This window comes from Danio rerio, chromosome 16, assembly GCF_049306965.1.
Source record: "Danio rerio strain Tuebingen ecotype United States chromosome 16, GRCz12tu, whole genome shotgun sequence".
Taxonomy (NCBI): domain Eukaryota; kingdom Metazoa; phylum Chordata; class Actinopteri; order Cypriniformes; family Danionidae; genus Danio; species Danio rerio.
The window spans coordinates 52,404,219-52,426,263 of record NC_133191.1 but is presented as its reverse complement, the minus strand read 5'-3'; the positions used below and the strand labels follow the sequence as shown (position 1 = coordinate 52,426,263).

Here is a 22,045-nt window from a genome sequence, read left to right as displayed (position 1 = left end):
CACTGTAACAGATACAAACCGTCTTCCAAGCTATTATGCATATTAATGAAGTTGCACCAAATACACAATTGAGCCAAGTCTTTCTCATAAATGAATGCAGCACACTCAGAGACGTCAGGAAGTACTCCCAGGTAAAGACAGCCAGTCTATGCACTGGAATACACGTAAGGACCTAATCGGCGTGATGCAGCTTAAAAAATTTGTTTCAAATAGCAAGAACGATTTTTTTTCACTTTTTTCTGAAATATATGTCCTAATAGTGTTTTTAGCAGCGTGGGACACATATATGACTGTCAACAGTTAAAAAAAATGTGTTTTAGTATTTCATGACCCTTTAACATTCTAAAACGACAAAATATAATGCATTTTACATCCAGTAGAAAGCGCTGCTCCTGCACTTATTTCCTCTGTTTGTGGACAAACTGCTTGCGAGCTCTTAAATATATGTTGCTGGCATGCATTCTCTCCTCTCTCAAATATGCACTGCTCACGCACAAATTTTCTTGTCAGTAAAATAACGCCACATGTGCGTACATCCATCTCATGAATGTACTGTCTTCTGCCATTTTCATCTATTGGCAACTTTCATCTATTGGCTACTGCGAACCGGGCAAAGCCAATAGCCTCTACCTCGAGCTCAGAGCCTCATTCCATGATTAAAATAAAAAGATCCAATAGCCAGAGGGAGATTAATGACAACACGCGTATGTTCACTAAACTCAAAGAGGAAATATAACTTACTTGCAGTATTTTTTGTTTGTTAATGTCTTACGGGCGAAAAGTTTGTTGTAATGCAACCGTTACTGAACATCTACCGAGTAAAATATTGATTATATATATTATTTATATTATTTATAAATATAATATTTACTTTATATAATATTTTATTATTTTAATTTGTATTATTAATTTTTCATTATTTTATTTTATTTTTTATTTTATTTAAATTTATGTATATTTTTTATTTTATTTTATTTTGTTTTTTTTTTCCTTCTTTCTTTCTTTAGTTTTCATTTTATTTTATTTTATTTTATAATTTATTATTTTAATTTTTACTTTTTTATTTTATTTTCATTTTTAAATTTATTTTATTTTATTTTATTTCCTACAGAACAAACCACTGTCCTCCAATAAAGGATTCAATGAAAAGTTTCTAAGATTTATTTCAAGTAATAATCCTTCAGCGTTAATAAAACCATGAACCCCTGAGACACTGAAGTGGCAGACGTTCTCAGAATCAGCCATATATACAGCATGTGCCTGTTTTATTCCTCAGTGTGCATCAAACGTGCCAGAAGGCCAGTTTTCATGGTGTCTAACAAAAAGTGCGCAGCGGCGGCTCCATGCAAGTGCTCTGCGGGGGGTGATTATGCAAACAGCACGTTCTTAATGTACAAGTGAGCGTCGGAGATAACACCACACTCCAATGTTTACTTTTGCGTTTGAGCCGCTGATTGAAAGCACTCTTGGAAATTTGTTTTACCCTCAACATCGGTTGGCCTGTGCAAATGATTTGTTGGATAATTGATGCGTTGCCCCTGCTGAATTTTTCCGGTTATGGCAACGTGCTTCAATCGGGGCCGCAAGAGGGTTCGCAAAACAAAATGGCCTGAAATATACTGGGAAACATATGCCGCAGTCGAGTCCTGGCCCCGGTGAGCTCATGAATATCATATTTATTGAAAATACTGTGTGCTGTTTATATCTGAAGCGTCTAGTGCTGAGAAACTTAATTAAGACTGAGACTCTGAGAAACACAGCATATGGAGAAATCCCATTGGTTAAGGTGCTTCATTGATTCGAGTGGGGTTCCTCTTAAAAAATAAATAAGTAAATAAATAAAAATCTGCTGATTTTGTCTATTTTTTTTCCATTGCAGGTTATTCAAATCAATTTCGAAGAGTTCGACTTGGAACTCGGATATGATACATTGACTGTCGGAGACGGCGGAGAAGTTGGAGACTCCAAAACAATCATACAAGTGTAAGATTAATAGTTATGTTGTACTTTATATTACAGTGTAAAACCTGATAAATAAAGTTACCACAAGCTGTTTAAGTTTAAAACAATATGGTGATCTACTCTTATCTTCATCTGTATATTATATATTATATTATTTGCCTCCCCCTGTTATTTTTCCTCAATTTGTTTAATGAAGGGCAGATTTTATCAACACATTTCTAATCATAATATATTTATTAATTCATTTCTATTGACTGATTTATTTGATCTTTGTCATGATGACAGTAAATAATATTTGACTTGATATTTTTCAAGACACTTCTATACAGCTTAAAGTGACATTTAAAGGCTTAACTAGGTTATTTAGGTTAACCTCAGCACCACAACGCAGACGCACTGTGGCACTGTATTTCCAAATGTCAATGTATATGAATAGATTACATAAAAAATAACATGAGAAATCTTCACAAACTGAACATCAATTTAAAGCTACAATCCTCAAACAGCAAGTTATTAGGCAAGTTATTGTATAACGATGGTTTGTTCTGTAGACTATCGAAAAAAATATATATATATAGCTTAAAGGCGCTAATAATTTTGACCTTAAAATAAATAAATAAATAAGGAAAAACGGATTTTATTCTAGCTGAAATAAAACAAATAAGAGTTTTTCAAAAAAAAAAATTGTATTAGACATACTGTGAAAATTGCCTTCCTCTGTTAAACATTATTTGAAAAATATATAAAAAAAGAAAGAAAGAAAATTCAAAGGGGGGCTATTAATTCTGACTTCAATTGTATATATGCATGCTTATATCATGTGTCTTTTCTTTTCTACTTTTAATTGCATCTCAAAAACTTGTCCTCTGCAGTTTGCCATTGTTTTCTAGATAAAATATCGGTAACACTTTAAAATAAGGTTCATTAGTTAATGCATTTACTAACATAAACTAATCATGAACAACACATGTACAGCATTTATTAATCATAATTAAACATTTATTAATGCATTATTAACATCTAAGTCCATGCTTGTTAACATTAGTTAATGCACCATGAGTTAACATGAACTAACAATGAACAACTGTTTTTTCATTAACTAACATTTATTAACATGAATAAATAGTAAATGTATTGTGCATTGTTTGTTCAAGTTAGTAAATGCATTAACTAACATTAACTAATGAATCTTATTGTAAAGTGTGACCAAAATATCTGAGCATTCTTAAAGATGTTTAATTAAGCAGCCGTTTCTTTCTGTGAGATTTATTTACTTGAAAAACGCATTTACTTACATATGCATTCAAATAGACCTTGAATTTTTCTTACAGGTGTACTATTTGTTGGTAAACCTCACTTCATTTTATCACATTTATGCTTGAAATAAGAACTATTTGCTAGTGGAGTGCAAAAAATGATTAAATTATTATTATTTTTTAAATTATTGTCAAGGTCTTAATATCTTGCACATGGATTTCTCAAATATGTTGATATTTTAGGGATGTTTTTATATTTTAACTAGAAAATATTTATTCAATCAGCTTTGCATCAGCCAACTAAAGTGTTTTTTTTTTGTTTTTTTTTAAGAAGCCATAATGTCAGTTTTAATAATAATTTTTAAATAATTTTAATAATTTTTTTAATCACTTTTTGGAGGTTCAAGCCATATTTTAATTTTAGATGAACATTTATCACGTGTTACTGAACTATTAGGAAGCCATTCACACTATACATTGTGAAATATAATCATTTTAAAACAAAAAAAAAGCTAAATTACGTGCTAAAGTTTGACATGTTGTGACATCTATTTGCATATTAACGATTTTAGTTTTTAAAAGAACAAGGAATATCCAGTTTCTCTGCTGAAGTTGCGATGTATTGCATCATTATATCAATTAGTATAATTTTTTATCTTGTTTTCAGTTAAAATATTCAAGTATCTTTAAACCAAGATGCATTCACTTCAGAAAGAAAACATGGAGAGATTATTAATAAGATCTAAGACATAAATCTTGAATTTAGTATATTTTTCCTTTTCCTATATCCAAATTGTGTCAAACTCACTGAGTTTATTATATTTATGCTTATTATAAGAACTATTCTCCAACAAAGCAAGGACAAATAATCCTAATTCAAAGTCTTATCTTATGAAATGATGTTTGTCATGTATATTCAATTCCTTTATCAATATTTCAACATTTTAATCAGAAAACAAGTCATTTTATTTTTGAATACTTGATTTTTTTTTTCTTTTAGATTTCTTCTACCAACATGTCTTGTTCTTTTTTTATTACCATTTACTGTGTACACGTGTTAAAATGCAATTTATGATAAATCAAGTTCAAAGCAATTCAAACAAGTTATTTGTGAACTAAAATCATCTTATTAAAAAAAAAAGAAACGTTGGACATGTTGTGACATTAATTTTGCATGCCTACATATTAACATTTTTATCTTTGAAAAAGCAAGGAATATCCAGTTTCTCTTTTCATGGCAAAACATCATTATATTAATTAGTATCTTTTTTAAATCTTCTTTTTCTAGTTAAAATACTCAAGCATCTGTAAATCAAGATGAAAAATGGTAAATCAAGATATTTAAATTGTATAATTGTTTTCTCGGGGCGAGGCAGTGGCGCAGTAGGTAGTGCTGTCGCCTCACAGCAAGAAGGTCGCTGGGTCGCTGGTTCGCTGGTTCGAGCCTCGGCTCAGTTGACGTTTCTGTGTGGAGTTTGCATGTTCTCCCTGCGTTCGCATGGGTTTCCTCCGGGTGCTCCGGTTCCCCCCACAGTCTAAAGACATGCAGTACAGGTGAATTGGCTAGGCTAAATTGTCCGTAGTGTATGAGTGTGTGTGTGAATGTGTGTGTGGATGTTTCCCAGAGATGGGTTGCAGCTGGAAGGGCATCCGCTGCGTAAAAACTTGCTGGATAAGTTGGTGGTTCTTTCCGCTGTGCGGACCCCGGATTAATAAAGGGACTAAGCCGACAAGAAAATGAATGAATGAATTGTTTTCTCTTTGATTTCTTCTACCAAGAAGTCTTGTTCTTGTTTTATATGACCATTTACCATGCGCAAGTGTTCAAATATGGTATACAACAAAATCCAAAACAATTCACACATGCGATTTGTGAATTAAATCATTTTAACTCAAACTGACAGAGGAAATGAAGTGCTAACGCTGGACATGTCATAACATGTCACTTTTACATACTACATTCAGATGTTTTATTTTTTTTTGAAGTAGTAAAATCCATGATCCTCCCCTTAAAATATCCCACTTTAATAGACTCCGGCGGGTGTTTTTATCTGCCGTTTTGTTCAGCTCTGCAGCGGTTATCCGTTTCAAGCCACAAAACCATAAAAACTGCACAGGCTCAAATCCTCTGGCTATATTTTTCCTCCCCGCACAAACAAGCTTTTTCCGTGCAGCTTCCCCTCACCAGCTCGTCTCGCAGTCAGCCGTATGTCTCCGGGTATCTTAGGCAGACACACTTTTGGTGACGGTCTGTGCTGCTTTCTGGTGCATTTGCCTGGCGCAGCGCCAACTCAGATCCATTGAGTGCTCACAGAGCGTTCCTCAAGGACAAAAGACTCTCGCTGCCAGAACACTAATACATATTGTAAGGCTCAATTAATGCCTTTCTTTGGGTTTATGCTGGTCAAATTGGTTGGGCACTTTTATGATCATAATGCTTTATTTATGTACTTGTGTAGTAGTATTATGGGGTTACAATTGGGTCCACAATGCATGGTCAGGATGTACTGCACACTGAAAAAAACGACTCATTGGATTTACAAATTTTTGGTAAGTGGTTGCAAACAATTTATACAGGCTGAATTTAAGTGAGGGCGACCCAGTGTAACTATCATTCGACCCCAAAAATCAGCACCTTAATGGATATAAGCATTAGAATAATTAATATTAAGGAATATTACACCTGCTCAATGAAAATCAGATGATTCACTACATTAATAAACCTGACATAACCAACACAATCTCACGGCAATTCGTAACTTTTTAATTTAGTGGCTAATTCGTATGAATTTGTACAATCTAATTCGTACAATTTAGTACGATTTGCTCATCACCCAATGACGGTTGGGGTTAGGGGTGGGGTTAGGTGCCACGCCTCCTTTTTAAAATCATACCATTTCGTACAAATTAGCCACTAAACTGGCAAAACGTAAAATACTTACGTTTTCTCGTGAGATCAGGCTGGACATAAATTGATCAGAAATCTAAAAAGGGGAGAAAAAGATTGAGCTATCAGTCGAAAATAACACTGGGGTTAAAAGAGTCTTACAGATGAGTGCAATACTTATTTTCTATTCCAAATGCACCGGTATAACAGTGCCATTGTGGTCTGGTGGTCAGCATGTTGTGTTATGACGCTTCTGACCCGAGTTTGAGCCTCACCTGAGTACATTTTATTTATTTATTTATTTGTTTGTTTATTTATTTATTTTTCATGTTTAGTGTTAAGACATATAATACTGTTTGGGTTACTTTATATAGGTGTACATGTTTTATTTTTAGTTTTTTGTGTGACACCGCTACAAAAGACTGGATATCTACACTATAAAAAGTGAAAACTTAAACAAATTACTTTGACTTGTTACAATTAAATGAATTAAGTTTGACAAACTAAATTTATAACAGTTTTCAGTAATAAATGAAGTTGGTTCTTTTAGGTGTAACATGTTTTAGTAATTTATTTGTGAAAACAAGAATGAAAAAGTATATACAGTACAGTTTAAATTATTCAATATAATATTGTTAATATAATAATTATAGTAAAAATACTTTTTTTACAATACAAATAATTCCCTTCCCATGTTCAAATAAAAAATAATGCTTTTATTATTTGTTAGTTATTTTTTTTAGGTATAAAAGGTTTTAATAATTTATTTATGGCAAGTATAACTATTGTTTATTATCAGTAATGAGCAATACTTGTATTTGCCACAAAAATAAAAGTAATATTTTTATATTAACATGGGAAGGGGACTATTTGTACTGTAATAAAAGTATTTTTACTATTATTATTACATTAACAATATTATATTGAATGATTTGAACTGTACTGTATGTATTGTTCCATTTTTGTTTTCTTAAATAAATTAGGCCTACTAAAACATGTTACACCTAAAAGAACTAACTTCATTTATTACTGAAAACTGTCCTACGTTACGTTTGTCTTACTTAAATCATTTAATTGTAACAAGTCAAAGTAATTTGTTTAAGAATTTTGCACAGACTATATATTCAGATATTGCAGGAAAGAGCATTGTGGCTGTATTTACACGGTAGATCTTGATGGTCAATTCCGATTTTGTGACTGTATCCGATTGTTTTTTTTGCTGACCTGCTTTCATCATCATTCAAAAGTGACTCTTATCCGATCGTCTGCATTTACACAGCCCACAGCAAAGGCGCAATGACCAGGAAAAAAAGAGCGGGCGCTGACTTACAGCTGATAATTAAAGAGTGCTTTTTTTTCTCTATTCCTGTATGTAATCTGTTGACAAGCTGTTTTACTATAGTTTATGACAGAAAGGTTCTCATTTGTCCATCTTCTTTTGATATATAGGCTATTTAAAACCTTTAGGCATCTTAATGTAATGTCCATGCTGTAATTTATGCAAGTGATGTAGCTATGCACTAGATTTATATTAGTTTATATTGGTTACGTGGCGGACATTGCACTCTCTCGCTCTCGTTAACATGCTTGAATACCTGTGCTATATGACAATATAAAAGCTGTTTAAGTCCTCGTGTATGAGATTTAAGGTTTGGGACTCTGCTGAAGTCTGCACTGAAATGAAAGTGTCAGACTTGACGTCATTCGCTACGGTTTTTAATGACGCGCGACTCGCATTGACAGGTGAAAATCCGACCTGCTTACACTGCAGACACAAGAACACAGATCCCATTCATATCGGATAAATGTCCACATATGAACAAGGCTTGAATCTGATTTGAGTAAATCAGAATCCTTGTGATTTGTTCCTGCTTACACGTACATGGGCCAAATCCGATTTGTGCCACATGGGAGAACTAAATCGGAATTGAGTCAATTGAACAGTGCAGTGTAAATGCGGCCTGTGATTTTTTAAAGCTACCCTATTTAGCTACCCTTTAATGTTCTAATATTTATGAAGAACATTTCAAGTTCTAAAGCAGCTGTTTCCTTAAAAAAGATGGTGTCATTAGAAACTGAATTGCAAATGATGTTAGTTTATTGAGGTGGGCCGGTCTAAGGCTTGAAACTCCAGGGCTGAAAAGGAGTCCCACTCCAGGCCTGCCACCAGCAGTAGACTCTTATGCTTTAAGAGCCTTTATGACTGAGTGAATCACACCAAGGCAACCCAGGGTGCTGAAATATAACTGGCTAAACTGGCATTGGACGGATTAAAATACCAAAACAAAGACAGACGCTTCAGCATGTAATGCACATTTTCAAAGCAGAATATCTGACTTCATCATAGTTTTTCAGATAAACAAGAATATTCACTTAGTATGTTTCTTAAAGGGCACCTATGGTAAAAAATCTACTTTTCAAGCTGTTTGGACAGACGTGTGTGTAGGTATAGTGTATAGACTGTCATATTGGGGTTATATAAACACACACAGTCCTTTTTTTTTTAATTTACAACATAAAAACGGTGGACCAATTGGAGCGGTTTTCAGACCGACCGCAACTTTACGTAGGAGTGCGGTCCCCCCGCCCACCAATATTGATTGACAGGCACGCGTCACCATATCCTCAGTTTCTTGTTTCACGTCCGCCATTGTCAGAGTACGAGTCAAAGCGATATCACTAAAGGAACACCCTTGCTCTATTTTTAGATGAAAGGCTCATTGGGCTCAATACAAGATCAATATTCTCCATATTATCACTCTAATCGGAATTATTGCTTGTACCTTTTGCTTGGTGCTGTGCATTTCGAAGTTCTGGGCGTGGGTTTCTGTCGGGGTGCACGCGGTGGAGCTTCGGGTTGGTGGCTCGGCGGCCATGGTGCCGTTGTGTTTGCCCTGGTGGAGGCCTGTGTTTGGAGTTCTGGAATGCGTGGCGCGACGATTCGGGACACTTCATGTTTCTGCCGTGCGACTGAGAGTGTCTGGTGTGCCGTGTCGCAGCGCATTCGGTGCCTCAGTCAAAGTTAATTCAGTGTGTGTGGTTATCAGTCTCGGCACTTGAACACCGAGACTATATAAACTATACAAAGACACAAATAATTTGGTAACACTTTACAATAAGGTTCATTAGTTAATGCATTCACTAACATGAACTAATCATGAACATCACATATACAGCATTTATTAATCATAATTCAACATTTAATGCATTATTAACAACCAAGTCCGTGCTTGTTACCATTAGTTAATGCACCATGAGTGAACATGAACTAACAATGAACAACTGTATTTTCATTAACTAACATTAACTAACATGAACAAATACAGTAGTAGATGTATTGTTCATTGTTTGTTCATGTTAGTAAATGCATTAATTAACATTAACTAATGAACCTTATTATAAAGTGTGACCAATAATTTTGTACCCTCTGCTCGGTCTGTGTCTGAATCGTACATGTACGGCTGAATGCTGATCCTAGCTTACCTTAGCTTCTCTCTCTGCAAACACAGAGCAGGGGAGCTTTTGGTTCCGCCCCCCTTGTTACATTGGGCGGGAAGCTGAAACTAATTTTCATGTGAAGCAACACACCCCTAAAACAGCAAACTGTGTTAACGCCTCCAACATGACACTTTTTAACACATTATAATAAAAACATCTGAGCTGTGTGTTGAACTGAACCTAAACTGGCACACTCAGAAGAACCATCTTATTAATATTTAATCATAAAAAAGGGGTAAACTAAGTGCCCTTTAAATCTGCCAACATATTATGGTATTTTTATGCTGTAGAAGAACCAACCCGGGCTCATTGTGGAAATGTAGCCCCGCGGACGTTTCTGCGGACCGCGATTTACGTCCCGGGAGGTACGTATTCGAGCATTTTTTGTTTTCGCGGATCCGTGAAAGGCCGCTGTGCTTTTTCGCGTCTCGGGCCCCTCTCAGGAGCGCGCGCCGTTCTCGCGCGAAAAGCCGCCGGATCGGCCGACTCGGCCGCCCTCCTCTTCCTCCTCCTCCTCCTCCTTCCCTAAACCCGAGCGACGGTTCGCAAAAGCCGTCCAGAAAAAAAAAAAAAAAGCAAAAGCCCTCGTCTTCGATTTCAACCGTGTTTTCGGATCCCGCTACGTTCTCGTCCTTATTTTTCGGATTCCGTTTTTCGTCTAACCTGATTTCTGGGGCTTCCGCTCTGCCGACGCAACGCTGTGAGCTAAGCGGACAAACTGATTGCATCGGGAAAGCCCTCCCCTCTGAGGTGAGCTGTTGGCCGGTGAGCGCGAAGAGGAGGGGCGGAGCGGCGCCACACCGCCGCGCAGCGTTCGCTCGAAAAAAACTAAATGCGGTCTTTACGTACCTCCGGCCACGTAAATCGCGGTCTCCAGAAACGTCCGCGGGGCTACGTTTCCAGAATGAGCTTGGGTTGAGAAGAACACGCATATAAAACCTTTAATTCAATGAATTGTTTTAAAAAAAGTAAACAAATCATTTTTGACTGTGTTCTGTACATACTGTATTGAAGTACAAATGTGGACCTGCTACAAATATGTACTATGTGAAAAGCTAGTGGCTTGTTTTTGTACCTTTATTTGTGAGAGTGTAGTGTTTTTGTGCAGGCGAGAGCTCGCTGACTGTTATTCTCTGTGTTTCCCTCTGCATTGACAGCTTAACAGGCAGTTTCGTCCCCGACCTCATCGTCAGTATGACCCATCAAATGTGGCTGCATTTGCAGTCTGATGAAAGTGTGGGCTCTATTGGCTTTAAGATCAACTATAAAGGTGAGTCTGTTCTCAGTCTGAGCTTCTCTGAGTGCCCACATAAATCACCCTGCCGGCTCAAAAAAAGGCTTTACTGGTGCTTTTTCTCCATGCTCCCGTCTCTCAGAAATTGACAAGGAAAGTTGCGGAGATCCCGGGATCCCTCTGTACGGCCTGCGAGAGGGCGGAGGTTTCTCTAACGGAGGCGTGCTGCGCTTTGAATGCCAGTTCGGATTCGAGCTCATCGGCGAACGAATGATTTCCTGCCAGAATAACAATCAGTGGTCTGCTAACATCCCTATCTGTATATGTGAGTGCTCTGCCGACGTCTGTTTCATTATGCATGTTCCTCGAAGGCTAAATGTGCTCTAATCTTTCCGTGCAACGCAAGATATGAGGGGTTTGAGCAAAAAATGTCAAACCATCTGTGAGGTGATGGTGATCTGCAGTGGCAAGCTTTAAAGTAGCACTCTGCCTGTTCTTCTGAAGTGATGGAATAATGCTTGGGTGGAGAAGATGAGGAGTTGAAGATGATGGAGAAAGCATTGTGATAATGTCGTTTTAGCAGGGTTGTTATAGAAAGCTAAAAATAAAAGTATTAAAAATGGAGTGGAAAAAAATGCAGCCCAAGGGGGGAAATATTATTATTTTATCTAGTCAGGACATGTGTTTATTATTTTTTTTAATGTCAGGCCCTTAACCAGCCCATTGAAAAGGGTGATTTTTTTCTCAAAAAGTGGACCTTTTTGCAGTTCGCCTAATTTTTTATTGATATATGAGGTTCAAATACTGTGACATTTTAAGCGCTAATCTTTTATGGATTAGCTTGTCGGATGGTCATCATAACCACATTAAACAAGAATATTTTCTATAATTCTGTAAAAGTGCTTACCAAACTATTTTACCCCAAAGTGTATGTGCATTTAAATAGCAAGTAACTACGGTTTTATAAATAATGTTATTTCCCAAATGATTTTTAACAGAGCAAGGGAATTTTCACAGTATGTCTGATAATATTTTTTTTCTTCTGGAGAAAATCTCATTTGTTTGATTTCGGCTAGAACAAAAGCAGTTTTTAATTTTGTAAAAGCCATTTTAAGGTCAAAACCATTTTTGAGGCCCCTTTAAGCTATATAATTTTTTGATTGTCTACATTCTTGAAAAATATCTAGTCAAATATTATTTACTGTCATCATGGCAAAGATAAAATAAATCAGCTATTAGAAACTGGTTATTGAAACTATTATGTTTAGAAATCTGTTCAGGGGGGCTTAAAATTCTGACTTTATCTCTATTTAAAGTTAGAATTATTAGCCCGGCTTTGACTTTTTTCTTTTATAAATATTTACCAGATTTTATTTAAGAGAGCAAGAAAATTTTGACAGTATATCTGATAATATTGTTTTCTTCTCGAGAAAGTCTTACTTGATTTATTTCAGCTAGAATAAAAGCAGTTTTTTTTAAACAGTTTTTAAGGTAAAAAATTATTAGCCCCTTTAAGCTAATTATTTTTTTTTGATAGTCTACAGAACAACCCATCATATACAATAACTTGCCTAATTACCCTAACCTGCATAGTTACCCTAATTAACCTAGCTAAATGTCACTTTAAGTTGTATAGAAGTGTCTTGAAAAATATCAAGTCAAATATTATTTACTGTCATCATGGCAAAGATATATTAAATCAGATAATAGAAATGAGTTATTAAAACTATTATGTTTAGAAATATGTTGAAGAAATCTTCTGTTAAACAGAAATTGGGGAAAAAATAAACAAAGGGGCTGAAAATTCATATATATATGTATGTTGATGTTTTAAAACAACTGTTGTATAAAATACATAAAATACGTTTGCTATAAAAAATAATATGTTAAAATAATTTATAAAATTTACATTTAATTTATATATAAATTAAAAAAGTATTATTAATATTGTTATTATTATTATTATAAAAGAAAAAAAGAAGAAAAATAACAACAATGTAAATAAAATTTTACAAATGTACAAAATTACTTAACATGAAATGTAAAATAAATTAAAATAAATATTAAACTAAAAAAAATTATAATTTTATTAAAGTTCATTCATTCATTTTCTTTTTGGTTTAGTCCCTTTATTAATTAGGGGTCGCCACAGCGGAATGAAACACCAACTTATACAGCATATGTTTTACACAGGTGAAAGGTGCCCTTTCAGCTGCAACCCATCACTGGGAAACATCCATACAGACACTCACACTACAGACAATTTAGCCTATCCAATTCACCTATACCACATGTCTTTGGACTTGTCGGGAACACGGTAGCACCCAGAGGAAACCCAAGCCAACACGAGAAGAACATGCAAACTCCATACAAAAAGGCTAACTGACTCAACTGGGGCTCGAACCAGCAACCTTCTTGCTGTGAGGTGATTGTGCTATCCACTGGGCCACTATACCTATAAATATAGCACATATAGTATATAACTATACTCTAAAACAAATACTTACAATTTCTGTAAAACTATGTCGGAATTATCTTAAAATATAATTTTTCGTTTTGTATTTATTATTATTATTATTTTTAAATGACAGCATGATTTGAATTGTCACAGTGTAAAAATGGCTGTAAAATTTGTGTTTAATGTCCTTTCAGAAAATTGCTAGCGTTTTTTTTTTCTTTTATTAATTTATTGTGTATGACAATATCTCAGGACTGAACTAACACATCCCAGAGATCCTTCCTTTTAGTCTGCCTGAGCCATTTTTTCTTCTTTAAAGGTCGTAATTTGATGCGTTTTGTGCTATTTTAGTTGGAAGAAAATTGGTGCATTGGGCAATTTCATTTGTCTTTCCCACAGACTTGTAGCGTTTTAAGTGCTAATGCAACAAAATGAAGAGCAAAGGATGTGCATTAAGTGTGTAATCGATGCTTTATGTATTTCATCATTCTCATGCTGCTACAGAGAATGATGGGAAATGTTGTCCAATTACACAAGCCTGTTGCTTCATTTGAACTGGTTAAGTGAGCAATATTTTCTGGCAAGTGAGATGGCTATTCTTCATTTGTGATTTCTAAATTATTTGGCTAGTGCTCACCGTTAATACCTAATTATGATCAATATGATTTAGATGGTGGAAGAATCCGCCATTTATAATAAAGAGGCATTTTACTGTTTTTGAGAGGAGGCGTCTTATTCACATTAAAGCTGGATTTTTTTTATTCAAGTTGCAGCTAAACAAACAAACAAATAAACAAACAAATAAATAAATAAATAAATAAATTAATAAATAAATATTAAAACTTTCCAGTGATGTAAACCTGAATTTGTGGTATCGTTACCCTTCAGAAATCATTCTAATATGTAGTTTTTATATAATAAATGCTGTTATATATGAATATTTATTTATTTAGTTAGTTATTTTAATAAATTTATATTTTTATTTTAATACTTTTTTATATTTTATTTATTAATTTTTAAAATCTTTTTATTATTTATTTTTATTTTATTTTATTTCTTTATTAACATTTTTATTTAATTTTTAATTAAATTAAATTTTTATTTTATTTTATTATACTTTATTTTAATATATTATTATATTATTTTATTTTATTTTATTTAAGATAATCTTTTAAGTTTTATTTATTTATTCTTTAAAGACAATTAAATACATACTGTAACATTTTTAGTACATAAATAGTTTATATCATTATGCTCAGTGTCACTTTGTTCATCAATTCAGTTCATCTTTGAAAAAAAAAAATTCTCTTTAACAGATGGATATTTATCAGTGACTAGGGCAGCACAATACATCACAAATATATTGTAATTTCTATATTAGTATATGCAATATACGTATAAACAATGTTTTAAAGACTTTGGGCTCTATTTGAACAATCTAAGTACAAATTCTAAAGCGCATGACAAACAAACAATAAGTGCATGTCTGAATCCACTTTTCCTATTTTAAGGGCGGAAAAATACACTCTGCCTATGGTCTAACAAGGGTTGTGCTTACTCTCTTGAGTTCTAGGTGTGTTTTGAGCATAACAAGCATTAAACCAATCAGAATCTCATCTCCCATTCCCTTTAAGAATTGGTTGTGTCATGTGCATTTGCTGTTTACATGGTGGAATTTGTAAGTGGAAATTCCACCATGAAATGATACACACAAAAAAATTATAATAATAATAATTTCCCCAAATATTTTTGCAAAATATTTCTAAACATAATAGTTTTAATCACTCATTTCTAAGAACTGATTTGTTTTATCTTTGCCATGATGACAGTAAATAATATTTTAAGATGTAGTATTCAGCTAAAAGGTCAATTCATAATGGAGAGGTGCTTCACTGAAAATATGTGCCTTGTTTACATTAAGGCTGGATTTGTTTAATTAAAGCTGCAGTAAATAATATCAAAATTTTCTGTTTTACATTTGCATATATTAAGAAATGGAAAATATTCCAGTGATGTAAAGCTGAATTTGTAGTATCATTACCCTTCAGAAAGCATTCTAATATGCTGATTTCTTAATATGATAAAAGCTGTTATATAATGTTTGTTTATTTATTTATTTATTTAATTTTAATTTAATTACATTTTTTTTTTTTTTTTGCAATTTTTTAAAGACAGTTTATTAGACACTAGTGTTCAGCTAAAAGAGTAATTTAAAGCCTTAACTAGGTTAATTAGGCAATGTAACCAGGGAGGAGACACATGTGAGATGTGAGTTGTAGTCAAAATAACAGGCAGATGGTCACAAGGCAGGCAGCAAACAGGATTAAACAAATAAACAAGGCGAGGATCAAAAACACGGAAAAACAAGACAAAGCAAAACGCATTCTAGTGTCACTAAACAGATAACAAGACTCAGCCATGAGTGACTCAAAGTGAGCGGTATACATGTGTGTATCATTAGTACTTGAGCTGCATCAGCTGTGTGTATGCAATTAGTCAGGATCAGGAACCGGTTGTGTATGTGTGGTGCATGACTGGTTCTTGTAGTCCATTTACCAGCAGATTTGTAGTCCTATGTCAGTGTGAATGTTTTCCAGCGATCTCTGGTGGGTAGATCGCTGGTGATCATGACAGGCAAGTTAGGGTAATTACGCAAATCATTGTATAACAGTGGTTTGTTCTGTAGACAATAAGTCAAAAATATAGCTACTAACATTGACCTAAAAATTATATTTTTTTTTAAATCAAAACTTCTTTTATTCTAGCTGAAATAAAACAAATAATATTTTCTTCAGAAGAAAACAATATAGGAAATACTGTGAACTTTTCTTTGCTCTGTTAAATATCATCTTTAACTAACTTTACTTGATATTTTAAGGCACTCTAGAGTTCCAAGTATAGTTTTTTGTAGTTGTTTTTGTCATTATACTGTAAATATGCTCATCAAACAAGACTTGAAAGGCCCTTCTAGGAAAGTTCTTAAGAGCTCGGAAGTCATAATTACTATGTGAAGTGCATTTAAGTGATCATAACATGGGCATGTCACCAATTCGTGTTGCCATGATGTAATTTTCCTGCCAGTCGCTACTGAGATGAATGGGAAAATGCTAACGTTTAGCTCTCTTCAGGTGCATTAGGCCTCGAGCGCAAAGAAATCGTTTAAGAGCGCAGTTCTCCATCCTCACTATAGCTCATTATGAAGATGAGCGCTGACGACCCTTTGCATCTCTTTGAGTCTGTGAAACACATGTCTAAATGAAATGATGTCAAGAGGTCGGACTAATTAAAACTGTGGTTTGTCGGCGTGTGTAAACAAAAACAACAGCCGCGCTGTTAAATGTGGCTAACAGAAAGGACAGCTGCGCTCTGGCAGATGATGAAATGGCGATTCTCTGGGAGCTCGACGAATAAACAGTACCGCTGTTCTGCAAAGCAATAGCTTTTCAGGAGTTTTAAAATACACAGTCACAAGTACAATTATTTACATTACAATACACTACCCTCAAGAAAATATGTGCTGTTTCATTTACATCTGCAAACCTGCTGTCAAATTTCTGAGTATAGTTATTGCTTATAAGCTTTTATAGGACAGTCATTAAAATGCTTTTGAGTGCATTTACATTTACATTTTCTCATTACTTATTCAGCAGACACTTTTTTTATTCAAAGCAACAAATGAAAGAAGCACTTCAATATGTAAATGCCATGACCAGTCTAAATTATAATTTTTTCTTTTGAAATTTGATATAACTTTCTGTTTTCCATTTGAACATATTTATAAGTATAATACATTTCTTTTACATTAATAGATTTCCATTACTAGCCACTTACCATTTAGTACTTATTGGAAAAAAAAACTGGGGGTCAGTACAAAACTTTTATTTACATTTTGTTAAAAAAAATGTACATTTATTTTATTTATTATTTACACATTCCATTCATTCAATCATTCATTTTCTTGTCGGCTTAGTCCCTTTACTAATCCGGGGTCGGATCCAGCAGGTTTTTACCCTTCCAGCCACAACCCATCTCTGGGAAACATTCACACACACATTCACACACACACACACACTCATACACTACAGACAATTTAGCCTACCCGATTCACCTGTACCACATGTCTTTGTACTGTGGGGGAAACCGGAGCACCCGGAGGAAACCCACGCAAATGCAGGGAGAACATGCAAACTCCACACAGAAACGCCAACTGAGCTGAGGTTCGAACAAGCGACCTTCTTGCTGTGAGGCGACAGCACTATCTACTGCGCCACTGCCTTGCCCACATTCCATTTATTTCATTCATCATTAATACAGCAGACACTTTTATGCAAAGTGACATATGAATTTAAAGAAGCACTTCAATATGCTGATGACACGACAAGTCTAAGTCAAGCTTATATATGTATATATTGTTAGGTCCATAAATGTATGGACATCGATACAATTCTAACAGTTTTGCCTCTACACACCAACACAATGGGTTTGAAATAAAACAACCAAGATGTGCTTTAACCAGCCTGATCTCACGAGAAAACGTAAGTATTTTACGTTTTGCCAGTTTAGTGGCTAATTCGTACGAATTCGTACGTGTTCAGTCGTACGAAATGGTACGAATTTAAAAAGGAGGCGTGGCACCTGACCCCACCCCTAACCCCAACCGTCATTGGGGGATAAGCAAATCGTACTAAATTGTATGAATTCATACGAATTAGCCACTAAATGAAAAAGTTACGAATTGCCGTGAGATTGTGTTGGCTTTAACTACAGACTTTCAGCTTTAATTTGAGGGTATTTACATCCAAATCAGGTGAATGGTGTAGGAATTACAAGTTTGCATATGTGCTTCCCACTTGTTAAGGGACCAAAAGTAATTGGACCGAATAATAATCATAAATCAGACTTTCACTTTTTAATACTTGGTTGCAAACGATTGCAGGAAATTACAGTCTGAAGTCTGGAATGCATACCAGTCATAACTGTCTTCCGTTCCTGCTTGTTCTAACGGCATTTCTTGGGGCAAGATAATATAAATCTTATGTAAATGCAAGCTTTTATTTTGAATGCGATTAATTTCAATAAGGAATAGTAATATGATAAGAAATAATAGCCAATAGTAACCATCTCTAGACAAAAATTATGTTATATTAAATTATGTTCTTCCTATATACATGTCTCTTCCCAAGGCTTTATAATAAATGTTGCTTAAGTGTTTGAACCTAACATATCGGAGCAGTAAAATTTTTATATTAGATGCTTTTAAAATTCACATTGTTCTCCCTCTTTTAGTTCCCTGTATGTCTAACTTCACGGCCGCGATGGGAACCGTTCTGTCCCCGGACTATCCAGAGGGTTATGGGAACAACCTGAACTGCGTCTGGCTGATCATCGCTGAAGCGGGCAGCCGCATCCATCTGGCTTTCAATGACTTCGACCTGGAGCCTCCGTATGACTTCCTGACGGTGAGGGACGGGGATTTGGCGGACGCTGTGGTGCTGGGACGCTTCTCCGGTGCGGAAGTGCCATCTCACCTCACCAGCAATTCCAACATTCTCCAGCTGGAGTTTCAAGCTGATCACTCCATGTCTGGCCGAGGTTTCAACATCACATACAGCAGTGAGTGTTTCTCTTTTATACTAAAATTGTTGTAAATATTGAGTCTGTGTATGGAATAGAGTGCTAATGTGCGATGTGAACTTTTTTTTTTTTTACCATCTTTCCATTGAAATTTGAATCCTTTTAAATATTTTCAAAGTAATGTAGCAAACAGAGCAAGGATGTTTTTTCCTCAGTTTTTCCTATTATAATTATTATTTATTTGGAGAAATTCAATTAATCTGTTAAAATTTTAACCTATATCACAATGTTTTTAAGAAAAAAATAAAATATTTCAGTTTCAGTTAGTTCAAAATCATTTTTATATTTTGAAATATTTATGGTCAATATTATTAGCTCCTATTTTTAAATTATTAGCTATAGAACAAACCACTGTTCTCCAATTACCTTCCTATTTAACCTGGTTAAGTCTACGTTTCACTTTAAGCATAATACTATGTTATGCAAAATAAATAGTAAAATAATAAGTTCTGTGATCATGGCAAAGACTAAAGAAATAATTTATTAGAAATTAGTTATTAAAACTATCATGTTTATTATATGTAAAATATATATTAGTACTACCTTGATTTTCAAAAATAATATTTGACATACATTATTAGTTTCATTCATCAGCTACATTTTCAAAAAAAGGCATTTATTATTACTGTAGTATTTGTTGTTTCATATTTTGCTTTTGATATTCATTTAATATTTATTAATATTTTTTATTATTTGTTATGCTTTCATATTTATATGTAGCCTTCTATATATTTTTAGTTTTTGTTTAATTTATTAGGATACTTTTTTCTGTAATATTATAATATATATTTTTAAAATTGTTTGGGTCAATCTAATTAGCTGTAATTATTAGCTACAGAACAAACCACTGTTGTCCAATCATTTGCTAAGTAACTTAGTTAAGCCTTTAAATTAAATGTTAGGCCTAATATTAATATTATGCAAAATAGCTAGCAAAATGGTAAACCTAAAGACAATTGGTTATTAGATATAAATTATTAAAACTATTATGTTTAATTTATATATAATTATATTATTAATATCTTTATTTTTTAAAATATTATTTGATATAAATTATTAGTTTAAAATGTATCATTATTTTCTAAAAAAAAAGGTATGTTTTAATTATAACTATAGTATTTGTAGTTTTTATATGTTTTTTATTGTTCATTTAATATTTTTTAATTATATAATTTATAGATAAATATATTTAATTATTTGCTATTGCCATTTGTAATACTTTCATATTTATATGTAGCCTTCATATTTCTATATATATTTTTTATATTTATATATTTATATATTTATATATATTTATATATTTATATATATTTATATATTTTTGTTTAATTAATTAGAATATTTTTTTTCCATTTATTTATTTATTATACATTTTTTAGGGTCAATGTTGTTAGCTGTAATTAATAGCTACAGAACAAATCACTGTTGTCTAATCATTTGCCTAATTAATTTAATGTTAATATTATGCAAAACATCTAGTACAATTGTAAGCTTAAAAACATAGTTATTACAAATTAGTTATTATAACTATCATGTTTAATCTACATGCTTAATTGATATTAATACTATCTTTATTTCCAAAAAATAATATTTGATAAAATGATACATTTTGATAAAATGTATCATTATTTTCTAAAAAATAAAATTATATTCATGTATCATAATATTTTATGTTTTAAATTTTTATTGAATTCTTTTTGGGTATATTTAACTATATATATACTGTAGTTGTCATTGGTATTATTTTCAAATGTTTACGTAGCCTTCATATTTTAATATATTCGTTTTGTATTTAATTTATTTATATTATCTTGGGGCAACATGGTTGCGCAGTGTAGAACTGTCGCCTTACAGCAAGAAGGTCACTGGTTCAATCCCCAGCTGGGCCAGTTGGCATTTCTGTGTGGAGTTTGCATGTTCTCCACTTGTTGGTGTGGGTTTCCTCCGGGTGCTCTGGTTTTGAATGTGCTAAATTGGCCGTAGTGTACGTGTGTGAATAAGAGTGTTTGGGTGTTTTCCAGTGCTGGGTTGCAGCTGGAAAGGCATCCACTGCATAATAACAAATGCTGAATGAGTTGGCGGTTCATTCCACTGTAGCGACCCCTGATTAAAAAAGGGACTAAGCTGAAAAGAAAACGAATGAAGGAATTTTAATCTTTCTTCCAATAATTTTAATGCAATATGTAAGTCTACTAGTATTTTTTCATCTGAGCTTTTTAATGATATTTAATGCTTTGTTATCGCTTTAGTTTGAGCTTTACTTACAGTATGTAAACACATCTACATAATAAGTTTCCTGAACTTTGATAAGCGCTTACACGCTTTTAAGAAATTGAGAAAAAAGGCTTTTGTGTAAGTTAAGAGATAGTTTCCTGCTTGGCAAAACTGATCCTCTCACAAGAAAATTTTGCTTTTGCTAACAACATTTTTGGCATGCGAAGCGTCGTCTTCAATCTGATTCAAGTAGGACATATGGAAGGACATATTTTGCTCGATTTAATTCATAAGCCATTTATCCAGCAGCATCAAACAACTTAATCCTGTTCGCTGAACGTCATACCATTAACCGAGCCAAAATAATCCTCAAATGCCTCTGCAACACACCAGACTCTAGTGTTTACCCACAATCCCCCTGTTTCCTCCAGTTTGATATTGCATTATGCATTTGCTCGTTTCCCTTCCATTTCATTAAGTAAGTCACGTTGCAAGTAACAAGCTTCTCTGCTTTGATGTTATTTGTTCAGCGTTTGGACACAATGAGTGCCCGGACCCCGGAGTGCCTATGAATGCCAAGCGTTTCGGTAATAACTTCCAGCTGGGAAGCTCCATATCAGTCGTGTGCGAGGAGGGTTTCATCAAGACGCAAGGCTCCGATACTATTGTGTGTGAACTGGAGGCGGGGAAGGTGATGTGGAGCGGTTTGATCCCCAAGTGTGAAGGTAAGATTCAAAGTTATCAAAGCTGAGATCACAAAGCACTGGCTTTTATTATTAAGTAGCCTTTTCAGATATGACAGAAAGAAACTTGCTGAAAGTGCATTAGTTGCAGTTTTATTCAGAGCTGTTATATTAAAAGTAAAACAAATTAAGGTTAGTGGTAAAAACATGTTTATGTTT

The 22,045-nt window shown here is 33.8% G+C and overlaps 1 protein-coding gene across 5 annotated transcripts in view; it reads left to right on the top strand.

Moving 5' to 3' along the window:
- The window catches only part of csmd3a (CUB and Sushi multiple domains 3a), a 598,216-nt gene that overhangs the window by 187,920 nt on the left and 388,251 nt on the right, over positions 1-22,045 (top strand). For 3 of the 5 annotated variants that reach the window (XM_068214255.2, XM_068214256.2, XM_021467030.3), the window contains exons 11-15: positions 1,880-1,983; positions 10,761-10,873; positions 10,980-11,162; positions 18,582-18,908; positions 21,674-21,868. In XM_068214255.2, coding sequence (XP_068070356.1) covers positions 1,880-1,983; positions 10,761-10,873; positions 10,980-11,162; positions 18,582-18,908; positions 21,674-21,868 — 922 coding nt within the window. Of the gene's footprint in view, positions 1-1,879; positions 1,984-10,760; positions 10,874-10,979; positions 11,163-18,581; positions 18,909-21,673; positions 21,869-22,045 lie in introns of those variants that run through there. The other 2 variants (XM_073926749.1, XM_073926748.1) reach the window with 2 other exon arrangements.